Source organism: Engystomops pustulosus, chromosome 3 (genome assembly GCF_040894005.1).
Source record: "Engystomops pustulosus chromosome 3, aEngPut4.maternal, whole genome shotgun sequence".
Lineage (NCBI taxonomy): Eukaryota > Metazoa > Chordata > Amphibia > Anura > Leptodactylidae > Engystomops > Engystomops pustulosus.
Window position 1 is genome coordinate 168757247 of NC_092413.1, and position 27479 is coordinate 168784725.

At 40.0% G+C, this 27479-nt stretch overlaps 2 protein-coding genes across 6 annotated transcripts in view; one reads left to right on the top strand and one right to left on the bottom strand.

The window, feature by feature from the left end:
• The window catches only part of VEPH1 (ventricular zone expressed PH domain containing 1), a 203164-nt gene that overhangs the window by 31111 nt on the left and 144574 nt on the right, over positions 1 to 27479 (top strand). For all 5 annotated transcript variants that reach the window (XM_072142938.1, XM_072142936.1, XM_072142935.1 and 2 more), the window contains one exon: positions 26020 to 26186. In XM_072142938.1, the coding sequence (XP_071999039.1) occupies positions 26020 to 26186 (167 nt within the window). The remainder of the gene's footprint in view (positions 1 to 26019; positions 26187 to 27479) is intronic.
• On the bottom strand, positions 18 to 8841 carry PTX3 (pentraxin 3). The gene is made up of 3 exons (XM_072142934.1): positions 8508 to 8841; positions 7838 to 8290; positions 18 to 1093 (listed from the first exon to the last, which is right to left on the bottom strand). The coding sequence occupies exons 1-3, from the start codon at positions 8611 to 8613 to the stop codon at positions 483 to 485; spliced, it is 1170 nt and encodes a 389-aa protein (XP_071999035.1). The 5' UTR covers positions 8614 to 8841; the 3' UTR covers positions 18 to 482.

Here is a 27479-nt window from a genome sequence, read left to right on the forward strand (position 1 = left end):
TTTACATAATTTTAGTAAATTTAATGGATGCTCTAACCATTGTCATAATAGTCATAAAGTACTGGGCCATCGCATAAAGGGAAATGATTTCTTCTGGAGCAAATAATTGTTGTGATCCTGGATGTAACCATACCCTCTGCACCCCGTGAAGTTACAATCCTGGCTCCAGCAGATTTAAAAAAAATGAAATCTTCCAATAGATCGCATATTTAGGAGCTATTATGGAGAATAACCCAAAATGTTGGAAATGTCCAATGCTCTCATACACTGCACATCATTAAATTGCTATATATACAATCACCTAATTGGGAAATATAAGCTATACTATAGCATTAATACCATATTGAAGATTGTAATATTTGATCCTGTTTCTAAAATTTTGGGACATTATCTAATTAGTTGGAGGATATATTTTGTTGGAACAGAAATATTTCACTCATTAAAGTGACATTTGATGTGCTTGTTTTAAAACTCTGAAAACTTCAATGAATATACTGAGCTCCACCATGGGGTAGGATTTCTGTTGTGCCCCAACCAATCACATTGCCCCGAATACTGCAGTCGAGTTCTGTTACAGTCTTTAAAATGTCCTCATCACTGAGCACATTATCCCATAAGTTAAAGCCTGTAATCTTTCCAGAAAATGACAGTGACTCATCAAAACCTCCTCCTACACAACAGCCATTCTTTTCTTGCCCGAGCTGGAATATACCTCTGTCAGGGATTATATGACCCTGGGCCACCCCATCATTTGTTGCTTGATTTTCTCCATTGACCCACAGCGTTGCTTTGCCATCCTCAGAGCTCCATGTACCACACACATGTGACCACTTTCCTGCCTGCAGCACATTTTCAGCAGATACCTTGTTCTTATCGCCACCCACCACAAGGACAGGGGACTGTTGGTTGAAATAGAGTTGTATTTCATAAGGATTACGCTTAGTGCCATAGGAGAATACAATGGTTCTTTCCAGGGCCTCTGTCACTTTAGTCCACACACAGAAAGTGAAGGCCTGGAGGGACATGTCGGCAGGGTGCACACTTGCATAAATTTTGGGTGATCTCATTGGAAATAGTAATGCTACATCACAACCTGAAAAATACAAGAACATTACATTATGAAATAGAACAAATGCAAACTGCTCATTCTTAAACATCTGATGTTTTTCAATGAAATCTTTGCCATGGTAAATTGTTTATACATTTGTGTTAAATAAAGTCTATTAACTTCTATGAAGATTAGATTCTCTGTGCTGATCCTTCCTACTGATGCATCCATTTTATTTGCTCTTTAACAGATTTCAATCATCATGTAAAGGGATGGTGTTGGGTAATAAAGAAAGGGGTGTAGGAGCCGGTGAGGCCACTCTCATATCGCATTAAGTAAACCATTTATAAATGTAAAAATTTAATTTCATTTACAAGTACAGGAACCATATCAAAAAAGCTCCTTTTTTCTCATTTATGTACACTTGCTAATTTATTAAACAAGAAAAACTGAAATATCACATGGTCATAAGTATTCAGACCCTTTGCTGTTGCACTCATGTTTAACTCACATGCTGTCCATTTTCATCTGATGATTCTACTCCTTAATTGGACTCCAGCTGTGTTTAATTAATTAGATTAGAAGAGGCAAACACCTGTATATAGAAGACCTTACAACTCACAGTGCATGTCAGAGCACATGAGAATTATGAGGTCTAAAGAACTGCCCAAGGAGCTCAGAGACTTGTGGCAAGGCACAAAACTGGCAAAGGTTACAAAATAATTTCTTCAGCACTTAAGCTCCCTAAGAGAGGCCTCCATAATCCGTAAATGGAAAAAGTTTGGGACGACCACAGCTCTTCCTTGACCTGGCTGTCCAGCCAAACTAGGCAATTGTGGGAGAAGAGCCTTGGTGAGATAGATAAAGAAGGACCCCAAGATCACTGTTGCTGAGGAAATGGGCTAACTTAGAGAATGGAGTGGGTCTCAGTGATGGGATCCCCACGGATCACAAGAATGGGTGTCCGTTGTACCCCAATCCTAGCTCGAGATGAAGAGAGCAGACAGTTGCGCATGTGCCGGCTCCTTTATTCATCTCTATGCTCCGTCTCTTTGATTATCTCTATGATCTCCTGGTCCACGGGGATCCCACCACTAAGACCCCCAAGAATCAGAAAGTTGCCCCTTATCCAGTGGATAAGAGTTGACTTGTTTGTCGCTAGAGAACCCCTTTGGCTTTGGACAAAGGTATAAAACTTTGCTATGCATTGATTAAAATCCATAAGAAATCTGTAGTAATAGGATTTTCTCTGGATTAAAAAAAGCCAACTGTAAGTTCTTAAAACCAACCTTTTATATTGCACTGTTCTATGTTCTGGCTTCAAAATCTACATCATGTGTAGACATGACCTGAAACTTGAGAACAATTTGCCCAATAGTGGTAAAATAAACAAGTGTGCATTACTTAAAAATTGTTTTTATAAAAAACTTTGAAATTTATAAATTAAGGTAATGAGCAATAAAAACAATTTACCAACGTGAAGTCTTTTAGAGTGTCAAGAAACTTTCTAGACTAAAATACAGGGGAACATTAGTTTGTCATAATGAATAAAGTGTCACCGCTTTAATGAAGCTTACGTGGGGGCTCACTGAAGGGAACGTGTCTGACTCATTTCCTGTTCAAGGAGCCAGTGTGGCTTTGTATTATCCATGCTTATAGCTGGACCAAATAAAAGTTTTCAAGCGTACCCATTCTTAAAATAGACATGACATATTGCACTTGAATGTTTAGGGTTAAGGTTTCCGAATCTCTTTCTCAAAGGTATCGGAATCATTTCTTCAGATACATGGTCAGAAACGTCAGTAACACTGTCTAACGTAGGCGATTTAATTAACAGACACTCAACTTGACTGTGAAGGTCCTGCTGAAACTCAACACAGTTCCACAAAAGACCAACCAGCAAAAGTGTGATTAGTAACTCCCTTAAGAGCTGCTCTGGCTCTTCTCCAAGTTTTATGGGAAATCAAAACCAGTTGCAGCAGTTTTATTGAAAGCTTCAATGTTTAAGTTCCATTAAACACATATATAATATGAATACAGCATCTAACTATACAACACAAGTTGTGCTTTATTGCTCTTCTATCTATTTACGCGCCAGTTTTCATGACTTATAACGTGCTATGGTAAATAATAGGGCCACAAACAGAAATTAGTTAAACCTCCAAAAGAAAAATTGTTCCCATCTCAGTTATTTTCTCTACAGATCTGCCGGCGTTCTGTATGATCTGGAACAGTTTGTGTTTCTGTAGTAGCATATGCAAAGCATTAGAAACTCTGCCGCCATAGGATATGTTTCTGTGTGGCAGATTTGTTGCAGAAATTTCTGGGACAAATCTGCCACATGTGAACATATCTTATGATTTAACTATAGTTAAGCAGAAACTACTAAACTCCCAAAGCTTACAAGGCCTATCACACTCGCTAATAGCATGCGACTTTAACTCTTTATTAACCAATTCTGGGTACTCCCCCTGTCTGTTATCCGGAAAATGCTTCTCTCCAATCCCACTGACTTTGGACTTTGTATACAAGATGGCGGCTGATGACTGGTTCATGCAGCAGCATTTTTAATTTATTAAATTATTTTTTATTCAATTCCTTTATAAAAATGGCTGGTCCATTACACAAGCTCTTATACCTCTTGTGTCGCCCCATCATCCTCATAGACTTTTAGCTGTTGTAATCAGGGCCCTCATTCCTGATATTGTTCTGTAGTGTCTTATTGTATATGTTCCCCGCTCCGGAATATGATGGCGCTATATAAATAAAGATTATTATTATTATTATTATTATTAAAGCCTCTTTGGTTGCTTTCAACTAAAACTAAAATGTGTTGGTGCATTCTATGATTTTGTTTGATTGTAATGAGAGTTTTTGTGTTTTAGTGTCTCAATTCAGGCTTTTTTTAAGAAAAAAAATGTCATCCCTTCTTGATCACCAAATTTCCTTCCTCCAAAATTGGTTTATGTGACCAAATAGCCTAAAAAGAAAGTTATGATTTCATTGTTATCCAAATCAAAGGCAAACCAGAACATCTGCTTCATGTTTGAGTCTGGTGTCTTGGTTCTTGGTTTGAGTTGAGTATAAATTGTTGCTATAATTTGTGCCAGTCTTGGTTCTAGTAACTACGGATAAATCTTGTCATAAAAGGGGATTTGTAGTCCACTTTTCTATAATATAGTCATAAATATGGCCTGGAGAACAAGTAAGAGATGGAAGCAACAAACAAGGTCACACGCCATCTGATTTCTCATCCAAGTATGTGCAAGGCAGCTACCCCTTACATTAAGTCCTCAAAGTTTTTTGATATGGCAAATGTAACACTACTATAGCTGTGGGTGCCATCTGCACTCGAACATTATGCAGCCCATGGTAACAGACCCATATGTTGTAAGATCCCACGGACTGCACACATTGCACAGTCCTTGTTTTTATACAGAAATATGATACACAGACTCCCTGTCTGCTGGGCGGACTGACATTGTAGCAGTTCTTACAGAACTGATTCTGCAGTCCAACCAGCAGACGGGGAGTCCTTGCATCATATTTCTGTATGATGCAAGGACTCCTGTCCTGTATAATGTCAGCAGTCCGTGGGATCTGACCAACACACGGGTCAGTTTCCACGTTCCATTTAGCCAGCCAAACTCTGTATATAGCTCCAGTCTGATCTAATGCAGAGTAAAATGGTATGCATCACCCATTAGAGCCTTTAAGGGGGTTGGTCATGTTAGGGACAGCTTAAGAAATGTTTGCGAGACATTAATTTTATGCACTTACCCGTTTGTTATGAAAACTGTATCTAACAATCTCATGCTGCTTTTGTCCATAACATGTTGGCTTATAGAGAGGTATGTCAATCTGCATCTTTTATTGCAAGACTGCACTGCTCATAGGAAACATTTTTAAGGGTTACATGGAGATGACCCTTGAGGCCACTAAACACATCTGATGACCATGACAAGGTAGTTAGCATGGAATACCATTTAGTAGATATAGCCTTTAATCTCTAACTGATGCCCTTCAACATGGATTTCACCTCTCTATCTTATTTTTGGGCCAAAATAGAAAGACCTAAATAAAAACCCACAAAAAGCTGCAAAGGTTTACTTAGCCTCAATCAAAGAGGAGGCAAACATTAACAACATGCTTCTTCCAAATCACATTTGTTTCTTGAGGACAGCATACTTTGGAGACAGATTTGCACAAACACTCCATTTTCTTTTGGCACTAAACAGAAAACTAGGGTTACGCATTAGAGACTTTTAACATTTTTGAAAGTCAAGGAGCCTGAGATGTATCCAGTTTAATCAAAGTGACAGGAACCTATGTTTTATCATTGTGAATGACATCTTGAGTAATTGCCAAACTACAGGAACTGTTTAAAGTGCAGTTCTGGGAATGTTGGAGACACATGTCCTATAATGACATACTTCCTGAAAATAATCCTAATTCTCCTGTCTGTATTTGCTCCAATTATGGTGAAATTCAGTTTTAAGGGGAAACTGGAAAGTGCTGTTTCAGAGATAATGATAATTACAAACTGGATTCTTTTATGTTTTCTATTGGGGAGAGGGGCAATGATTCTGCTGTGTCCCAATTATTTGGAAATTTAGGGTTGGATTTGCTTAGGATTCAAGCTTTAATAAAGCACATACAGTTCTGAAACTAGCACATTTTTTAACCCATGTATGTAAGGTATTAGACGACAGTTTATATTGTACGTTCTCCAGAAATATTCTGCCTTACTCTGGCCAGCTGTAGTGAAGACTTGGTGGGTAGCCAGCTGGATGCTTGCTCCAAGTTTATAATTCACAAAAATCACAATGAGGTAATGTCACTCATGATATAATATGCTGACCAAATAGAAAGACTAACTTTCTACTTTCTAAGGTTTATGCATTTATGCCTCTAGCTTATGATATTATTGTACTGCAACAAGTTATCTAATTTGCCCTTTAGACAATGTCATTGGTGTAATGTCTGTGTTTACTGATCACTTACAAAGAGGGACCATGTGTATAAAGGGTCAGGCCAGAGCCATATATTGTAAAATCTGCATCAGTGATCCAAAAGTCTAGTATGTTGTCATGTGTAAGCCTCCCTCATACATGGCAGAGCATTCTTCTGTGGCCCCTCAGACTACATGGAACAAGTGTAACCAATGCACAAGATTATGAGTATATCCTAAATTCTATGGTCAGCAGGTGGGCCATTAGTGTCTATTATCTGGGGGTCTTACTTCTAGCACCCACATTGATCAGGGAATTGAGGTCACACATCTCCTGCAAAATTTTATGGGACTAAGGCAGATTGCTCAATACAGTACTACGATATACCAGTTCAGAAAACCAATCTGAACTCTTTTAGGGAGAGAATGGAACTCAAGTGTCAGACAAGAGGAGGTTCCAGTGGCAAGCATGGGACAACTCCTATAAAGGGGATGCATCAACTTATGATGTTTTCCCTTATCCATAGCATAGGAGATAGTAAGACTGCTCCTTTTCTCCCTAATAGGTGGAGCTCTAGGAAGAACATACATCCTGCCACTCCATTCATTAGTATAATGAGTGTTGGAAATTGCTGAGCACAGTGCTCAGGTATGTCTCACACTCTCACATTGAATGGAATGGCAGGACACTTGTTGGTCCTGCCATTCCAACGATTACTATCCCATATTCTTTGGGTCTCATTCTCATGATCATGGGGTTCCCAACACTCAAACCCACACTGATCACCTTGTTATCACCTATAACGTACACTTGCTTTGGAACAAAATTGTCTATAAGCTTACACTGGAAATAAAAATATGACTCTTAAATATAGTCATACAGATGGCTCGTATTTGGAACATTTTACTTTATACTCAAAAATATCTTAATATATTTATTTTATCCACATTTATAACATCAATGAACACATTTTTGAGTTTCTTAACTTATCCTTAATACATAAAGTTCCATTTACACTATTCTTAGCTGTGTTCCATATTGATTGTGCAGCCTATTCTGTAGCACTGTTTAGTGCACATGGCCCTTGACACCATTTACAGCTGCCAGAGCAGTCAGATTACACATCCAGATGTTATCCGTGAATGTAGAAATATTACATTACACATTATTGACCTTATCATATCCAAACTAATTAGAAATTCAATCTCTTTTTTTGGAGTTACGCAGAGATTCCTCTTGATTTTTTTCTGAGTCATTGGCAAGAGGTGACTGAATGCAAACTCATCTGTCATGGGAAGGATTACTCAGCAATTTTTAACTTTGCAAAAGGCATTGCTCATCGGTACTTATCCTCATAACTGTCACCATCTACTTTTATATGTTACCTTATATATTACCAGAACAAGAACAAGTACCACATCTTAAATGATCTACAGAATAGCTAAGAGAGCAAAAGCATAACATGTAGTTACATGGCTATTATACTCCAAAATATACTGATAGGTTGTTTAGATTGTGAGCCCCATGGGGACAGAGGCTGATTTGACATGCTTTGTGCTGCTCTGCGTAATCTGTAGGCGCTATATAAATAAAGGAATTATTATTATAAGTAACATATTGCTTCAGGCAGAGACAAACTAAAAAATATAGTTACTCTCTTTCTCTCTATATTTACTACTTTACCCTTGGGCAGCATAGTAAGTTGATGCCAACAGCCAAAAGTCTTCACTTCTTACAATGCTGTCACACATGTCATGTAACACATTCAGTCCTGCTACATAAAGATCTCATCTAGGCTACAGAGTGAATACTAGTGAACCATAGTTAGATGCATTACCTGATGGGATTTGCCTCTGCTTGATCCATTCCTGTAAGTGCAGTGTGAGGGCTCCTGAACCAGTTTCTGCTTCTCCTTTCTCTGGACATTCAACTTTATTTTGAGCAGCTTCATCCCATCTCTGCAAGGCATTTTCAATCCTTTCTAGTCTTTCTCCAATGTCACGGCTTAAAGTAACAGATTTTTCCACATCTTTTCTCACGGTGAGATCAGGCTGACATTTTGAGTCCAGTAAGCTTGAAACATGTGAAGTCAGGCTGCTGAGGCAGTCACTGCAGGAGCCTGATGTGTTTTCTGCAACCGTCCCAACATCGTCCTTTATTGCCTGAAGTTCCGCCTTAACTTCTTCAAAATACTGGAGCAGCATATTTTGTCTCATGTGAGAGTTCTCTAGCATGGTCATCACTTTATCCCATCTTGAAAGGTCTTTGACTTGACAATCTGTTAAAGTTACTAAAACATAAAAAAATACATTATAATTGCCCTTAATGACTTTATTTATACATTCTCTACAATCATATATTGTATATTGTTGTTATATAATATAAAAGAGAGAGCAATGGTAATATTTTATACTCAGTGAATATAAAAAGGATACATTACATAAAGATACATTACTAAAAGTAAACAGAATTTAAAAGAAAGGAAAACAAGCGAATGAACAACTTGCCTTCTCCAGTGACTAGTATCTGGTTGTCGAGATCTTGAACTTGCACAGCTATTGTTAGTGCAGATGATAAGCACCAAATAGTACACACAAATAGATGTCGTAGCATCTTGTTCTCTCCCAGGATAGCAGACACAGGTCCTGGAGCACAGCACGAGTTTCTTTTGTCCTAGTGATGTTCTCTAAAGCAAAGCAGAATGTGGCTGTGCTAAGACTGAGGAGGGAGCCCCTTAATAAATGGTTATAGAGACCCAGGTGAATCCCAACAAAACTGCAATGTTGCTCAGTGGCAGTATTGTGTGAAATATGATGTCATGTAATAAGAATAAGAGGGGTGGTAGCAGTGGAGGTAAGGCAGTTACACAAGCTATCCTTAATGGCTCATGTGGTGGGTGGATTCAGTGATGCAGCAAAAGAAAGGGGTACTATAAATCCTGGGGGAAAACACAAAACATCAAGGAGATTTCTCCACTCCATATGTGCTACACAAATTCCTTTCAGTGTAGACGTTTCTGCCAATGTATATTACTCAATGCTGGGTTTTTTGTGGGATCTCAAGGAGTCATAATTCCTTAAAGATGGAATAACGCAAGGAAAGTAATTACATTGTTGTACAGTTAGCTATGGCGCTTGTTTCATTATCTCTTTTTTAAAAATATGATCTGAAACACCTATGTATAGTTAGGAAGGATGGGTAAGGACTGTTATGTACTTTTTCTTAGTTTTCTTTTATCTGATCTTGTTAAAGATTTCAGAGGCCCTGAAATAATAGCAAATGCTAGCTTATTGCTTATTGCGTAGGATAAACGCGGCGCAGCCGGCTGCCCCGATACATCCAGAGGCGTATGATAAAAATGCCCCTATATCTCTGTATTATTCTGGTGTGTAGAACAGAAAGAGCTATTAAGGCATCAATATGAACAAAAATTTCCCGAACAGTATCCCATATATTCCTGCTATTTGTCAAGTGATTACTTCTTCCCCATTGGTTATCTGTCCATTGGCCAATTACACAACATCTTTCTTGTGGTCAAGCAGTTTGTGTTCACTAGGGAGGAAACACTCCATATCCAGTTGTTTGGTGCCCATATCACTATTATCCAGTTGTCTGATGACCTTACCACTATTGTCCAGTGGTCTGGTGACCTACACAGACTCTGGTGTTTGTTTGTTTTTTACTTCCCACTTCTTCTAGCTAATGGTGGAGTGTTATCATTTACAGGCCTCCACTAATGGCAGAAATTTGTTATGGTCCCTTTATAGTAGTTCACTGTACTATACGCTTAGCTCAACAATAATTGGTGAGATACACATTGCATTACTTTCTCATTTTTATAAATTGAAATAACTTCAAAAACAACTTTCAGCCCTGCATCATACTGATACATCATTCATCAGTGTCCTCGCTGTGCTTCCTCATCTGGGACAGTAAAAAAAAAAAATTTTTTGATTCAAAGTATATCTGCAGAATATATATCTGTGTATAGAACAGAAACCGCACAAGGCATAAACACAGCTTTCTCTAGGGCTCTAGGCACAAAGATCCGGCAGGGTGTGATGAGGGAGGCAGGTTTAAATAGCCTTATGGGAAAATGGGCAGCGTCAAGTAATGGTGCGCTGGCCCTTTAAGTTCCCAGAGGCTGGTACACGCGCACAATAGGACATGGGGATGCGCGGAGCAAGGACAGGTATGTGGCTAATGCTGCGTCTGTGGAGAGTGAGGGACACGGCTGAGCCCGCAACACCCGTCACAGTACCCCCCCTTCGGCCTCCCCCTCTTCTTGGGCTGGAGGAATCTCTGCGGGAGTTCACGGTCCAGGATATGGTCCAGGATATTGTCCTCCGGCTCTCGAGGAGACCCACTGGGATGTGATGCTGCGGAACCGGAGTCCAAGAAAGCAAAGACCTGGATGTGGGGGCCGGTGCCAATGCTGAGAAGCACTCGAATCATCAGGCGTGGAGAAGCTTTTCTTACACCTAGGGACGCTTCTCTCAAGAACCCTGGGTGCTGGCTTTTCCCGGATGCAGGGGAAGGACTGGACAAGTCCCGATGAAGTGCTCTGGACTGGCACAATAAAAGCAGAAGTTTCCCTGATGTCTTCTGATGCATTCCTGGGAAGAGAGTCTGTCTCTGTACACCTCCATAGGCTCTTCTTCAGATGGTACGACCGGAGGCTGGAGTGGTCTTTGGAAGGCCAGATCTTACTGTCAGGCTTACAGGTTGTGAATCCTCTGAACCACTGCGGGCGATGACATAAGCCATTACCTGGGACCAGAGTCCACCGCAAAGCGGGTTGGACTTGCTCAGCGTGGTACCACCAGGTTGTTCCACAGGCGTGACTTGTCCACAGTAGCAGCCAAGGTCGAGGTACAGGAACGGCAGGCAATCTCGTAGTCGGGGACAGGTAGGAGGTCAGGAGAGGCAGCACAGGATCGGAGTCGGAGACGTAGCACAGGTCAAGGCAGGCGGCGAGGGAGCGAAGTCAGAAACGGAACTCTAGGTCACCACCGGAATTCACAGAAACAGCGCAAGGCATAAATACAGCTTTCTCTAGGCACAAAGATCCAGCAGGTGTGATTAGGGAGGCCGGTTTAAATAGCCTTATGGGAAAATGGCCAATTAATGGTGCGCTGGCCCTTTAAATTTCCCAAGGCTGGCGCGCATGCCCTAGGACCCAGAGATACGCATGCACGGAGCGAGGCTGGGACTCGGGAGCGGGGACAGGTATGTGGCGCTGCGCCTGCGGGGAGCGAGGGGCACACGTGAGCGTGCGGGACCACACATGACACACATACAGTGGGATATATTGTCTATTTTACCCTTCTTCCTAAAAGCTTCCCCAAGTGATGTAACTGCCCTTGAGCATACTCTCACTGGTGGCCAGGGATGGATGCAAGACTTTGCATCCGCCCCCTTTATTCTTTAATGACCTGTTCTAAGTGTATATGTTGCTCAGTAGGAGAAAACAGGATTAAAATATGTAGTTTTCTGCATCTTTCCATCCTATGTTTCCCACAGTATGCAATATATGTCTATGATGTCTATGTATATGTTTTGGGTATACGCCAGGAGCTTTCCTAGCATATACACTGAATGTAAACATAAAACATGGTGTGAATGTAGCTTTTTATATAGGATATATGTACAGCACATGTAAACTGGTAAATGGAGTGAGTACTCCCATCTTTTGAGACCAACATGTCTCAAAACATGGGCAATATAAATAGGACAATGGATACATTTAATAGGGAAATACTAAAGTTTTACACTTACAGAAAGCTGAATCATTTGTATAGTGAAGGTGCTACATGGAAAATAACACTTCATCTTCCCAACAGGAGCAGGTGACATTACTTAGGAGAACTAAAAGTAACAGATGTTTCAGGGAATACTGATTCCCTAAAGGATTTAATGCAGCAAAATGTTTAAACCCATAGACTTTAGCAGCAGATACATACGACTAATTACAAGATTAGATGTTTTGGTAGCTTCTAAACAAATCAAATAGAATTCACAAAATTGTGTTACATTTGCAAAAACTTTGACACCATATTTAATTGTAGTTTGCCATCCACATGATAAAATTACCTTTATACAAGTATATGTATAATACAGACTTCACCATTCTTGTATTATTGCTCAGCCCTTAAAATAACCGTTCCAGTTCCCAACTCAACCCACTAAAAAAACGTGCATTTTGTTCCAGAGATTACAGAAGTAAAAGGTGATTGAGGTCCGGTGACTCTCGGATCTCTGCCGCTTGCACATTCAGTGCACCTTGCTTCACTTGCTCAAAATGTTCAAAACATGCGCATTGAAGCAAGATGTACTGCCTTTTACTTCATTTTGGTCATAACAGACTCCCTTTGACTTTCCCAACTGGAATCTCTGGCTTTGAAACATACAGCAACTTACAAAGTTTAGGACCCTAAACCCCAGCTGAATGAAGGCGTGCTTGGTGTTTAGCGTTCCCAAACCTACCGACAGGTTCCCTTTAAGGTCAGTTAAAAGGAGAAAGCACATAAGGATATTTTAATACTTTTATTATAGTTCTTTACCAAAATTGGCTTTCTGTCCTGTACTCCACATAAAGGAGCCTGAAATATTGTATGATATATTTACATACAGGCCCTGGATAGTCTAATCTCTTCAGAGAGATGAATCATCAAGGGAAATATTTTCCAGATATGAAAAAAGTGAATTATTAAACTTCTTATCTCTCTGAAGTGGACAGACTTCAGAAGGCTTTTAGATACACTGCTCGCTACAAGAGAAAGAGCAGAATAAAGGCTTTGAGTAGCTGCTTTGCTGAATGAAGTGTATTATAATGTTTACTATTATTACATTCTCTATTCATTTCTGAAATAATAACTCTTTAAGTTTACCAGACTTTCCTTTGCTATGGAAAGTCTCTCTGCTCGGTGTATCTTTTGCTAAAATCAATGCTGCACATAATTAACCTAGGCATATCCTAATCAAGGGGCCTATGGATATACACTATCTCATCAATATGCATAAGACATATGTAAAACACAAATAATCTCCTGAGGTTTGCTGGTCAGGAAACATTGAAGCCCACTGTATGCTGTATTGTAAAGTAAGAGCAGTATATGTGATCTATTCATTCATCATTATTTATTATAAATACCAAATGTCTGTCATATAGAATAAGCTAAAATCTGGACCCCATGTCAGCTCTACTGTACATGTTATGATAGATCGCTGGAGAACTTCTCCAGCTGGACTTGCCTTTCAGATTTCAAAGCCCTGTATCTAAATCGATTAAATAATCCTTAAAGTTGTTTGATTTATTAAACTGTAACCAAGGACTTCACCAAATTCCTTGCGTTATATCTGTTTTACAGTTAAAATGACTTATCGGTGTTCCTTTAGGGACAACAAGAATGTAAATGGGGTATAGGGCTACAAAATAAAATCCAGCTTTCCAGTGAAATGTTATGTTGAGGTTCAGTCAAAGGACACATCAAGTTTAATGTAAAAAATATAAAGGTGGTAAATCAACATCTGCCACACAACCTAAAGAGTCATGAAAAATCTGAGAAATATTAATATTCCCAGAGAGATAAAAATATTCTGTTTACCTGATGGAGGTGGGAGAATTTTGGCTGCAGCACCTATATATTTCTCCTACATTTCACTCTGCATAATGGTCCACATTTATTAAAGTGCTTGTACATGTATTTATAAAGACTGAAGGGACGTTCTGGTGTTGATTCGACTATGTGTTATATTTATTATTGTGACTAGACAGAATTGTGTTGCATGCCGTATGTTAAAGGTGCACCAAAAAAAGTTGGTGCACAGTACCTGAGCAGTGAAGCATGTGCCAGATTAATGAACACTGTGCAGCAGCTTTTAATAATCTTGCATACTCCGCATTAGTGAAGCAAACTGCACCTAGTGCACCAGTTTACATAAATGTGGGCCAATGTATGTTGCTTTGCCTCTTTCACTAACTAGTTTTTTACATCTTTCAAAAGATGTCCCTCCATTGATTCTGATGCAGTTGGATATTTTTTCATCCCCTACTGTTCCTAGGGTACCAGCAAGACTAGAAAGACTCTGGTTGTTCAGGAACAGTGGGTACTAGAAATACTATATAAATGTGCCAGAATCACTGGACTGGGACCTATGCAAAAAGGAATTGGTGACAAAATATCCTTTAAACTACTAGTTCTATTAGTATGAAATGTCCTTTGTGTGAAATCTCAAATGTTAACCTATAAATATATATATGACTGTTTTCATTGCAATTTGCCATGAAATGTGTCAAGTTTACTGATTGCAGAAGTAGTTTCACTTCAGAAGGCTGTCTCTGAGTCTCTGTGCCTAGAAACAAGCTTAGATATCAATAGAATCGCATCTTTCAGATCCCAACTAGTTTATGGTTCTGTGAGCGGGAACTGGATCTGTTTCTGTAGCTTGCATTTTCAGCTGTCTTTAGATATCTGTATCTCTGGTTCTGTAGATGACAAAACATAAGCCTGATGGGATCTGAAAGATGAGATCCCTGGAGGAGATTTCTCAGAAGTGTCTGAGAGCAGAACTGCTCTAGTTGCCCATGTCAACCAATCAGAGCTCAGCTTTCATTTTCCCACAGCTGTTTATAAAACTACAGCTGACCTCTGATTGGTTTCTATAGCCAAATAAAACAGTTTATCTCCCCCTTATCTTTAATATGACACAAAAAACATGTTTTAGGGTCTTATAGAACAGAAGATAGGGGCTTCTGACTTGACACTACCCTTTTGTATTCATGTGAAAATGTGGTGAGAAGAGTTATATTTGACTGACTTTGGGCGAGATTTTTCATCGCTAAATTGTATGAGATTTCACATAAAAAGAGGTAATTGTAGAAAGGACATTCATGCCCTACCTGAGGGGGCTAGTCGTTTAGTGGGAAAAACCTGATCACAGGTTCTCTGACTCATATATGGGCTCAGCAATCCTTCATGGTGTGGTTACACGCCATAACATTTCTATTAGTCATGAAGATTACAAAGCAGCACTGCATATTCACCACTGAGAATCCACCACTACTTTAAACTGAGAAACCATATAGAATCCTAGCCCTTTTTGTGTAAAGTTTTCTTAGGCAGAGAGGGTTAACAGCTAAAGCTTATGTACCAATATTTGATGTGTATGTCCGGTAAACACAAAGTACATATGACTAAGTTTACTGGATATAAGTCTACTGTTTTCATGGAATGAGCATACCCTTTTTGCCATGTATACTGTTTTTGTACATGGAATCAGCCATCAGTCATTGGAGGGAGTGGTAGGCAAAATATTTCTTCCTGATCTATATCTAAAGCCTCTCACCTAGCCAAATCAGTTCCCTACACTGTGCTAAAGAGATACAAAAACATCCAAACGTTTTACATAGTTGGGAGTATGTTCCCTTTGAAATAGCTTTACTGGTTTGGCTATTATCCCACATCATGTCATAAAGCTTCCTGGAAGTCATGTTTGACATAAATAATAATAATAACCTATATTTGTATAGCGCCATAAAATAAAGGTTATAACACAAGGGACATATACAAATAAAATACTACATTACAGAACACAAACCGTCATATGGAACAATAGGTGTGAGTGCCCTGCTCACAAGAGCTTACAGTCTATGAGGATGATGGGGTGATGGAAGAGGTATAAGAGCTTATGTAATGGTCCAGCTTACAGAATAAAATAATTTAAAAATTGAAAATGCTGCTGCTTGATCCAGCCATCATCTACCATCTAATATACAAAGTCCAAGGTCAATGGGACTGCAAATAAGCCTGTAGCTTTGTATCTATCTGGTGTTTAACAGATGACAGTTGGGAGGAGGACACAGGATGGTAAAGAGAATAGTGAGGACAGTTGACATTTCATGCAGTTATCAAGTGTGATAGGTCTGCCTAGAGAGATGGGTTTAGAGAGCACATTTGAAATTTTGGAAGTTGGGTATTAGTCTGATAATCTGGTGATGGTCATTCCAGAAAATATGTGCAGCTCTGAAGAAGCCCTGGAGATGTGCATGAGAGTATTGAATTAAGCCTTAATTCAATCCTTTCACACTCATTCTCTAAGATCACTGGCAGATTGAAGAGCATGGGTTGGGCGATAGACTCATATGAGAGAGGAGAGGTAGTGAGGTACACCATTATGCAGAGCTTTATGAATGAGGCAGACAGGTAACTAGCGCGGTGACTGGCACAGACTGGAGGCATCAGTGTAGCGTTTGGTCTGAAAGAAGAGCCTGAATACTGCATTAAGAATATATTAGAGAGGAGGAGTTTAGTGAGTGGAAGACTAGTTGGGAGTTACAGTAGTCTAGACGAGAGTGAATGAGAGCAACAATTAACATTTTAGAGGTTTCAATTGTAAGAAATGGGGGGATTCTTAAGATGTTCCTGAGATGCAAGAGAGAGCAAGAGATTGAATATGGGGTGCAAAGGAGAGATCAGAGTCTAGCACAACCCCAAGACAGGGGGCTTGGGCTGGTTAGTAGATGGTGGAAAGACAAGAAGTTCAGTCTTAGAAACATTAAGTTTCAAAAAGAGAGAGGACATGATGGGAGTGAGACATTCACTAGTGTTTTGGAGTAAGGCAGGGATGACTTAGGTGCAGAAGTATATAGCTGGGTATCATCAGCGTAAAAATGATACTGTAAACCAAATATGTTGATGGTTTGTCTGATGGGGGCAGTACAGAGGGAAAAGAGAAGAGGACCTAGGACTGAGCCGCGAAGAACCCTGACAATGAGAGGAAGATGAGAATAGTCAGAGAGTACAGAGTAATAGAAAGAAAAGCAAGAGAGTATGGTGTCCTTTAGACCAATAGAGTGAAGCATCGTGAAGCATCCTGAGGAGAAACTGGTGGTCCACAGTATCAAATACTGCCGAGAGATCCAGAAGAATGAGGAGAGAATAGTCATCTTCACATTTAGCAGTGAGGAGATCATTGGAGACTTTAGAAAGAGCAGTTTTGGTGGAGTGCATAGTTGGGAAACCAGATTGTAGGAAATCAAGGAGGGAGTTAGCTGAGAGATAACGGGTTAGTCAAGAATAGAGAATGTGTTCCAGGAGTTTGATAAGAAAGGGAGATTAGAGACTGGTCTGTAGTTATTAGCACTGGCTGGGTCGGGGAAGGTTCTTTAGTAATGGGGTAACAGCAGCATGCTTGAAAGAGGAAACAACACCAGAAGAGAAAGAGGTTGAAGATTTTAGTGAGGTGAGAAGTGACTGCTGGGGAGAGGGACTGTAGGAGATGTGAGGGAAGGGTCACTGATGCAGGTAGTGGGGCGAGCAGTGGAGAGGAGCCTGGACACTTCTTCCTCTGTGACTGGCTCAAAGGGAAACGGACACGGTGAAGAACAGGATTGAAGGGGATTAGTGGGGGGAGTGAAATAAGAAAATATTACCAGACGAAAGCAATCAATTTTATCTTTAAAGGGAACCTACCACCACGAATCTACCTATAAAGGTAGATCGGGTGGTAGGTGGATGTAAGGGACGTGAGGAGAGCTCTTTTTAGAGCTAATCCTCACGTCCCCGCTAACTTTAGGTACACTTTATTCCCCTAATATGTAAATTTCGTTATGCGGCTACTGGGGCGTGGAGTAGCCGGCACGAGGCTACACAGCGCGGCTACTCCACGCCCCAGTAGCCACATTACTCCTCCTACCCGGTTGCGTGCGGCGCGCAGCTCCTCGTAGCTGCGCGCTCTCGTCCGACAAGCCGGCTACTGCGCATGCGCAGTAGCTCCGGCCTCGGAGCTGGGACTGCTCAGCCGTCGGCCGGCGTTCTGCGCATGCGCAGAATGCCATCATGACGGACGAGGGCGCGCAGCTACGAGGAGCTGCGCGCCGCACGCAACCGGGTAGGAGGAGTAATGTGGCTACTGGGGCGTGGAGTAGCCGCGCTGTGTAGCCTCGTGCCGGCTACTCCACGCCCTAGTAGCCGCATAACGAAATTTACATATTAGGGGAATAAAGTGTACCTAAAGTTAGCGGGGACGTGAGGATTAGCTCTAAAAAGAGCTCTCCTCACGTCCCTTACATCCACCTACCACCCGATCTACCTTTATAGGTAGATTCGTGGTGGTAGGTTCTCTTTAAGGTAGGTGGCCTGTTTAGCAGGGTTTAGGGCAGAGATATAGCTTCTGAGCATAAATTTGTATTAAAGTGTGTTAAGTCTGTAGATGTTCACAATTTTCTCTAAAGATGTTAGGCACTCCTTAATCCTTAACTCATCCTGGAAAACATATTTGCTTATTTCCTTTGCTGTATTTTTTTGTTTGACGAACAGCTACATACTTTTATCCGCATGAAAAGTGCCTGAGGACCTGAACAACCCCTTTAAGTTGTCTAAAGCATAACTTGTAGACACAGTAAGCTGGATAATAGCACTTTAACTTGAAACCAAGTTAAAGTGCAATAGTTTAGGCAATAGTTTAAGTAGACACTATCTCAAGTTTCTTTCACCAATATAATCCCAGACCTCATGTTTTTAATTGTAGACATCTGTAAGGTCAAAAGCTTCAATGATATTTGTCACTACTTTGACCTGACATGAACTGACACAGAGCCCATAACTCATGAAATATGGCAGACCTTGATGTGGGGAAAACTGAATTGTTTCCATGGTTTCATCCTTGTTAATTTGGTTTTTCTACTTCATCGATTTTTAAAGTGTTCCTGTAGTAATGATGCTACAGCGAGAAGACATTTTATGGTGAGAAAGCTTGATGTTTGTTACATGTACTTTTGTAACAGGTGCTTATATTTTAGTGAAGAAAGACATGCACAAGAGGAACAATAAAAATGCAAAGCTGTAGACATTAGTGTGACGTAACATGTCTCCTGTGGATCGAAAGTTTAATAGATTTCACATAATGTTACTTTAACTACCGGAGATGAGCACCCTGGTTCCATATTTATTCTATCAAATCCAAAAGAGCCCTGATCCAAGCCAATATCGAAAAACGGCTAGCCAATAGGCTGAGACTTATAGTGCAACTAAACAATTAACCATTTTTTTTTAAATGAATAGTGCAAATGATAATAATAAACTTTGTTATATAAAATATATACATTCTTTTTCCCTGCCTTTCTTCCTTATTGAAGCAACTTGTGTAAATCAGCTTTCTTTTCTCACTTTTCTCTTTAAAATCTTTTTATTTTATTTTTTTCCTTTTTGTTTTTCAAAATAAACATACAATGCAAAAGCGCAGAATATAACATGAAATGGAATACATGCTAGAAAATATACTTGGGGTAAAAGCAGTACATCATAAAGAATTGCAGTCAATAACACACAATATATAATCACAAGTGGAGTAAAATAATAAGAAAATGAAAGTAACAATTGGAGAGTGCAGTTTTTGGTGCATGAGAGGGCTATCTACATTTGGCAGGGGGTTTATATTATATGGGAGGAATGTATAGGGAAAGGTAACAGATCAGCTATACCGGAATATTGGGTGAAACTGAGGATGCGGTCACACGCAGTACTTGCTATGTGTTCAGAAATGCCTGGGTGCAGGGCTATGCCCGATTGCATCTGAATTTCCACTGAAACGCTTGTGATCAGTAACCTGCATTGGGTGTACTCACGTAGTTTGAAGCAGATCTCTTCTCATAAGAGATAATTTCTTAGAATATGGAGATTTACGTGGCTTTCCCAATTCAGTGTCCTATGGTTGGGTGGGTCGTTTGGTGCCAGTATACTTGGATCAAGTTCTTGTCAGCTGATGACAATTGTACACAATTGTACACAATTCCATATTTGGAAACTTTGAGGAAAAACAGGAATTTAGGGCATATAGGAGGAGAATTACGACAGATCTGCTGGAGTAAGCATCCAATCCTGTATCCAGCTGAGAGATAAAAGAACCCGATAAAGTGTCTAATGACTTATCTCCCTACAGACAGTCTCTAGATATATTACAGTATTTACTGTTATCATCTGTGCTATTCATTTCAGCAACTAACATTTTTTCAAAGGTTTCTTTACCCTTTAAGTAGCTTCAGTTGCATTGGCCAACAGCCCAAAAGTGGCCATAAACGAAGGAATCAGTCATATTTGATTTCAACATTTCCAGTCCTCTTTTTTACATTAGATAAGTATCTGTGACAAGTAGCTGTTTATTCTTCTTTGTGCATGTTTAGTATTTTGGCTGACAGCTATCCAATGTCTGTAACCAGCTTTACGATAACATCCTACTGCATCTTTAAGTTCAGGTTCTGTTGGATATGGATGTTACTTTTTCCTGCAAATATTCCATAAGTGTTTTTCTTAGGGAAATGCATTAAAGCTGATTAAGAGGGTTTGTTCACAGCTGGGCCCAGGAAACATTGAGGGGTAAATGAGGTGTTTATTTTCCATTTATGATAAGGCTAGTATTTTAAACAAGTTAGCGTATTTTTGAGATTATAAGATGCACTTTTAGCAAGAAAATGTTATGCTAAAAAGTGACTAAACCCAGGGCCGCATCTGCCATGAAGCGAGATGAAAATCTCGCCTCAGGCGGCAGAATGCGGACCCATGTAAAGTGGGCGATTCGGGCGCCCATTAACGCCCGAATTGCCCACCAGCTAAATAAATCGCGCCTGTCTCTTTAAGACACAGGCGCGATTTATATGCGGAGCGGCGCAGCGCCTTTCCGGCAGATGCACTGCTCCGTTCTAATCAGTGACACAGGCGTCATGATGTCACGCCGCCTGTGTCACTGTGCGGAGCCACGGTTCACAGATGAGCCGCGTGAAGACCGGAGCTGCGCCGAGGGAGCAGCCGCCTGCAGGTGAGTATGATTTTATTATTTTTCCTGTACTGTCATTTATTTTATGTGGGGGAGTGGGGAGGTGTCATTATCGTGGGAAGGGGGGGGGTACTGTATACATTATATGTGGCCATAATTGATGTATACTGTGGGGGGGGTGTATACATTACATGGGGCCAGAATTGTTTTATACTGGGGGGGGGGTATTGTATATATTGTGTTATGGGGCCAGAATTGTTTTATACTGGGGGGGAGTACTGTATATATTTTATGGGGCCAGAATTGTTTTATACTGGGGGGAGGGTACTGTATATATTTTGTGGGGCCAGAATTGTTTTATACTGGGGGGATGCATTATATATTATATGGGGCCAGATTCATTTAAACTGGGGCGGGGGGGGGGTATTGTGTATATTATATGGGGCCAGATTCATTTAAAGGAAACCTACCACTTGTAGTGGCAGGTTTCCGATGGAAATACCGGGCACCAGCTCAGGGTGAGCTGGTGCCGGAGCTTATTTTAGTTAGTGTTTTAAACCGCGGTATCGCGGTTTAAAACACTTTTTAAACGTTATAGCCGGCGCAGGCAGGTACGCGCTCGGCGCTTACCGTGCACGCGGCTCTCATTCACTTCCTATGTAGCCGCGCGCACGGTAAGCGCCGAGCGCGTACCTGCCTGCGCCGGCTATAAAGTTTAAAAAGTGTTTTAAACCGCGATACCGCGGTTTAAAACACTAACTAAAATAAGCTCCGGCACCAGCTCACCCTGAGCTGGTGCCCGGTATTTCCATCGGAAACCTGCCACTACAAGTGGTAGGTTTCCTTTAAGCTGGGGCGGGGGGTGCTCTATATATGGGGCCAGAATAATTTTATACTGGGGGGGCTGTATATATTGTATGAGGCCAGATTATTCTTTTCCTGGAGGGGTTATATATTTATATGGGTCCAGATTTCAGCTGGGGGGCTGTATATGGGATACAGTATATTACTAAGCTGCGGGGCTGTATATGGGATACAGTATATTACTAAGCTGGGGGGGCTGTATATTAGGGGGTGCTATATATTCACATTGGTCAGGGGAGCACTGTATGTAAAATCATGTAACATAATAACAGGGTGGGATATATTAGTTATAGGATACAATAGATTACTTTGCATAATTTAAACTAAATGTTAGGGGTCTGTATTAATAAATTGGGGGTGCTATATATTGATTGGTGCTGTGTATGCTATAATTTCAGTAGAATATATATAATGAACGGATGTGTTATATGTGGGGAGAGTGCGGTCAGTTGTGTTGTGAGGGGTATATATTATTTAGGAGCACAATGTTGTTATCCAGGAGACTTCATACTGTAAGTGACTGTGGTATTTTTAGGGACGCCGGGTGGAGATGCTGCACGGAGCTGAAGATATCTGGCTGTGAATTCAGCCGTGATACGTCATGGATTGGAGAACCCGGAATAAAGTCCTACTGATGGAAGAGATTGTCATCTATAAGGTACTAGATGCCACTAATGCCTCTCAGATCCTGTAGTCAGTCACACAGTGTCAGGGAGCTGCCTGTGGGGATGTTACTTGTTAGTAAAGTTTTCAGCATTTACTTAACAGGGAGCGGGGGGGGGGCAGCATTTTAATATTCGCCTCAGGCAGCAAATATGCTAGAATCGGCCCTGACTAAACCTTATAGAACAAAGGAGGAACCAGTGCTGCCAGACCCTCCTATAGCACTATCCTTTAGATTGGGGGAAGTGCTGAAAAAGTGCATGACCCAATATGAGAGAGGGCAGAGCTTGTGCAACAATCTCTCCCACTCACTGCCATCCCGACTGTAACATTCAAGAACCTTAAGTGATACCATTGGGTCATTTGACTGCCTCAATTCACATGATCTGCAAGCAGAGGCTCTTGAGATGCTAGGGAGATGCAGGAGATGGAATGGCAGGTTATACTGAGGGGATAAGCAGCTGGGCGAGTGTTATAAACAAGGGCTAAAGAGCTGATATTAATATTGGTATTAATTACAAAGGGTTGACAACTAACGGTGTGTGTGAGGGGGGTAAATTGAGAGGATGGAGAGCTGTTGGAATCCAGTAAATATGGTGGCTAGGTAGCTGTTGGTACATAAAGGAGGAGAAGCTGGTCATTATAAGATTTTGATAGCTAATTAGAGGTGGCTTACATGCATGTAGCAGGGCTGTGTGCATGTGATTGTAGCAGAGCTGTCTGTGTGCATGAGCAAGAAAGATCTGTGTTTTTAGAGATGTACCAAGGACTTTTTAATTCGTGTTAAGGGTCAGTGTGCGTAAACGTAACAGAACTGTCTGTAAGTGTGAACGCATAAGAAGTGTCTGTGTAGAGATGTGTGTGACTAGCAGGGAATTTTTAATTGGTGGCATAGTCTATGTGAGCGAATGTAGCAGAGCTGTCTGTAAGTGTAAACCTATAAGAAAAGTCTGTGCGTGCAGAGATGTGTGTGACTACCAGAGAATTTCTAGTTGGTGGCATATAAATATATATCTATATATTTTTTGTGATTTCCAATTCAGGGGTGCCACTGGGTAAAATAGTTTAGTGATTGCTATTATCACTTGGACATCTATTATATTATAGTCACCTGCTTGTTAAGTATTAGGAATATAACCTTAATATGTTATATTATACATTAAATTTGATAAAGTGAATTATTTACTTTTACTTTATTCCATTTTATATCTTTTTCTTCTGATATTTCATACAAATGAATAATAGATAGATAATATTTTCTTCCTTATCATCAAGAATATATAATGAAAAGTAATTTCTAGGGTTCTCCATCTATGCATAGTCAATGCACAAAAAAGACCCACATTTGCATCATCACTCATTTTATGATTGTGCTAAGTATTCACCGCCTGCACATAAACACAGATGTCATCCATATGCAGGAAAAGTCCAAATCTGAAAGCTTTGGAAAAGATTATTTTCCCACATTGAAGGACACATATTTGTTTTCTTTATGTAAATAAACGTATTTCTGGAGAATACAGTGTCAACGAGTTTTCCTCCACATCAGAAAACATAACAGAATCCAGGATATTGTCAAGTTCAATGTGTGTATTTTAGTAAAGTTTGGTAAAATTTCCCTTTTAATTCATTTATACTGGGTTTAATTTGTGACACAATGAGACTTAAGATTCTGTGCCAGACATGTATAATAGAAGACATTTATATGGGTGGAGAAGTGATTACTATTACATGGAGCGTTAAATGGGGATTTAGTTTAAAGTCATTACATAATATTCTGACCATCAGCACATTATTTACTACTTTCAAGCACCCATCACATTTTACAGACACAAATGAAACCCATCAACTTTTGGCTGTGTCAAATCCCTTTCAATGCCTATGGATTACTATAATACTGGAGAAACACAAATGGATTGACTTCTAACACAAAAATGTTGACTTAGATTAACACGATCTAGCGTAATATGTTCACACAATTCGGTAAAATCTTACTTCCTAACACTTTAAAATTACAATATTACTTTGAATCCCTAAGGGATTTCTCCCTTCATCATTCTTGTATACTTATACTACAATATTTTTTATTTTATTTTTAAAGATTCATTCATGGATAATCCTGCTTTGTTGTTTTATCTATATGGAGAATGAAATCAGGTCATGCATGATCATATTCATATATAACACATACTGTATCTACAATATATTACATGTACAGTGCAGTATGTAGCAAGTTTTTAAATACCCTAATTCTAAACCAGACAACCGCATTTAAGTATATGGACCCGTCCTTTAATATGAAAATATCTAAACAGTTTTAGCAGCCCATATGGAGGTTTACAATCTCTGTTTTCATTGTATTACATTTTAAATATAACACTTTAAAGACTGGTAGTGTGAACACAAAAATTAGGTATCTGAGGGACCCTAGCTAAACAAACAATCAAGAATGGATGTTCATAGAGATAAGTATCCAATCATTGGCAGCAACAAATGTATAATTCATAAAAAAATGTGTTTACTTATTTATCAGGGGGCATCCTCTATGCCTAGAGAAGAGGCAGATTTACCATCACCATAGACAGGGGGCATCCTCTATGCTTAGAGGAGAGGCGGTTTTACCATGGCCATAGACAGGGGGTATCCTCTATGCCCAGAGGAGAACCGGTTCTCCCATCTCCATAGACAGGGGGTATCCTCTACACCTAGAATAGAGGCGGCTATACCATCACCATAGACAGGGGGCATCCTCTATGCCTAGAGAAGAGGCAGTTCTATCATCACCATAGACAGAGGGTATCCTCTACACCTAGAATAGAGGCGGCTATACCATCACCATAGACAGGGGGCATCCTCTATGCCTAGAGAAGAGGCAGTTCTATCATCACCATAGACAGGGGGTATCCTTTACACCAAGCAGAGAGGTGGTTCTACCATCTCCATAGACAGGGGCATCCTCTATGCCTAGAGGATAGACGGTTCTACCATCGCTTTATACAGGGGTCATCCTTTATACCTAGCAGAGAGGCGGTTCTACCATTGTCATAGACGGGGATTCTTTTCTGTAAGAGCAGTGAGACTATGGAACTCTCTGCCGCAGGAGGTTGTTATGGTGGACTGTTTAAGAGCATAGGCAGATTTCAATTTCACCATGATTCTTGTTTTTAATCATATAATGTTAAATATTATAATTTTTGCTTGTCATGTCACTTGTTGTGGGAGGCATGCATAACACAGATGTACAGTGCAGAGAGGATGGTCCACTATATTATGTGACATTTGTTATACTTTGTATGTTTTAGCTTTTGACTATAACATTATTGATAATATATAAAGTTGTCTTTTCACCAGCTGCATTTTGATCATAACTCATATTTCCAGCTGTAAACTGAGGCCAATATTAATGATTTTGTAGCTTATTTATAGAAATGCACAACCATGCAATCAACAGTACGCATGATAAAATCTTTGGAATTTATTGTTTATGCTACTTTGAAATGTGCAAAATTTTTATGGTTTCTGGAAAAATAACAAAATTCTGCAGATACCGTGAGACTTGGGAGTAATTCATGCTGTTTCCTTTCTTGTCATGTTTAGCCATGAGCCATGAGTATTTAATCCTTTTTTCCCTACTTCATACCATATACCGTAAGCTAATAATGCAGAATGCCAATGCATGGGAATGTGTATGTAGTCATCATGCATTGTTATATTCCATAGGTAATACCATGCTTCTACGAGTACTTCCATCAGTTTATGAGATGCAGCCTCAGCCGATACATCAGTTCTTGAGGAACCTTGTTTCACAGATGCCACATTTAGAAGATGGAGAACGGCATCATATGCTTCGGCTGTTACAATCAATAGCAAAGGCTAAGCAACCAAAGGTAATATCTTCATTAGATGCTTGTAATTTTTTCATATACAAAATAAGTTATTGTCATTGTTTGATCTCTGCTTGCTGTCCTTCTATAGGAATTGTTTATTTACAGTGGATAGAAATCCGACCACAGTCACACAGGTGCGCGGTTTATGCACCTATGTGACCACACAGCTCTGATTACTCTCTATGATATAACGAGCCGTGCACCTGTGTGACCATGGTCACCATGAGGATAAAGAAAGTACAGAAAGTATATTGAAAAATTGTATAATTTTTCATATTACAAACAATAACCTTTATTTGCCAAAACGGGAATATCCTTTAAGCCAACTGTTCATTTATAACATTTGTATTGCATTTTACGTTTATACATTGTTTTTGATTGTTATACTTTTACATTTTAAAATATAATGTATTTATTCAGGAGAATTTTTTTCACGGCTGGCCCTTCCAGTCTTCATGCTCCCTGCATTAGAAAGATGATACAGCAAATTCATTAAGAGGTAAATCTAGGAAATCTACCATCAAAATCAAGCATGGATAAACCAGGGGAACTTACATATCCAGGCACTGTGACTTCCTATATTTTTATACATGGCCTCCTTCCTTCCAAATGAGCCTTTAAAATTATGCTAATGATCATGAAGGGCTCTTGGGGCATTACCAGACAAACCATTAGCTATTAGACTGTCTTACCCCCACCCTGCTTACTCAACACTTCTGCCCCCTCTGCCTGATGTAATCTCACGGCAGTCTTCCTCGCACACTGTAACAGCCTTTGAATCTGCAGCATAGTTTATATAAGTTTAATTCACATTACCTGGCTCCCTGCTAGTAGCATGTAGTGAGTCCCTGTGGAAGGGGGGGGCAGCTGCAGCCTTTGTGTGCCTGTGTCATTCTTCCCTCCTGATACAGGCACACATAGGCTGTGGCTGCCCCTTCCCCAGTACACGCCGCTTGTTGCTCGCAGGTAGCCAAGTAATGTAAATTAAACTTATATAAAATATTGAATGATTTAGAATACTGACAAAGCCAGTATTTTAAAATCAGCATTGCATAGGCTATTGGAACCTATTGGAACCAACTACTTTTTGTAAAATGAATGTAAATGGAATAGATATATACCAGAAGTCTTGCATAAAATGTGGTTTGCTCTGTAGCTTCTGGCCTGATTTATAATGTTATCGGAGAATAGCATTGCCTGTTGCCTGTTGTATTGTGAATGGTTATTATCGGCAACAGTTTAGGTTTTTGACAGTTTTATAAATCTGCCCCATTAGTATTTATAAACAGTCGA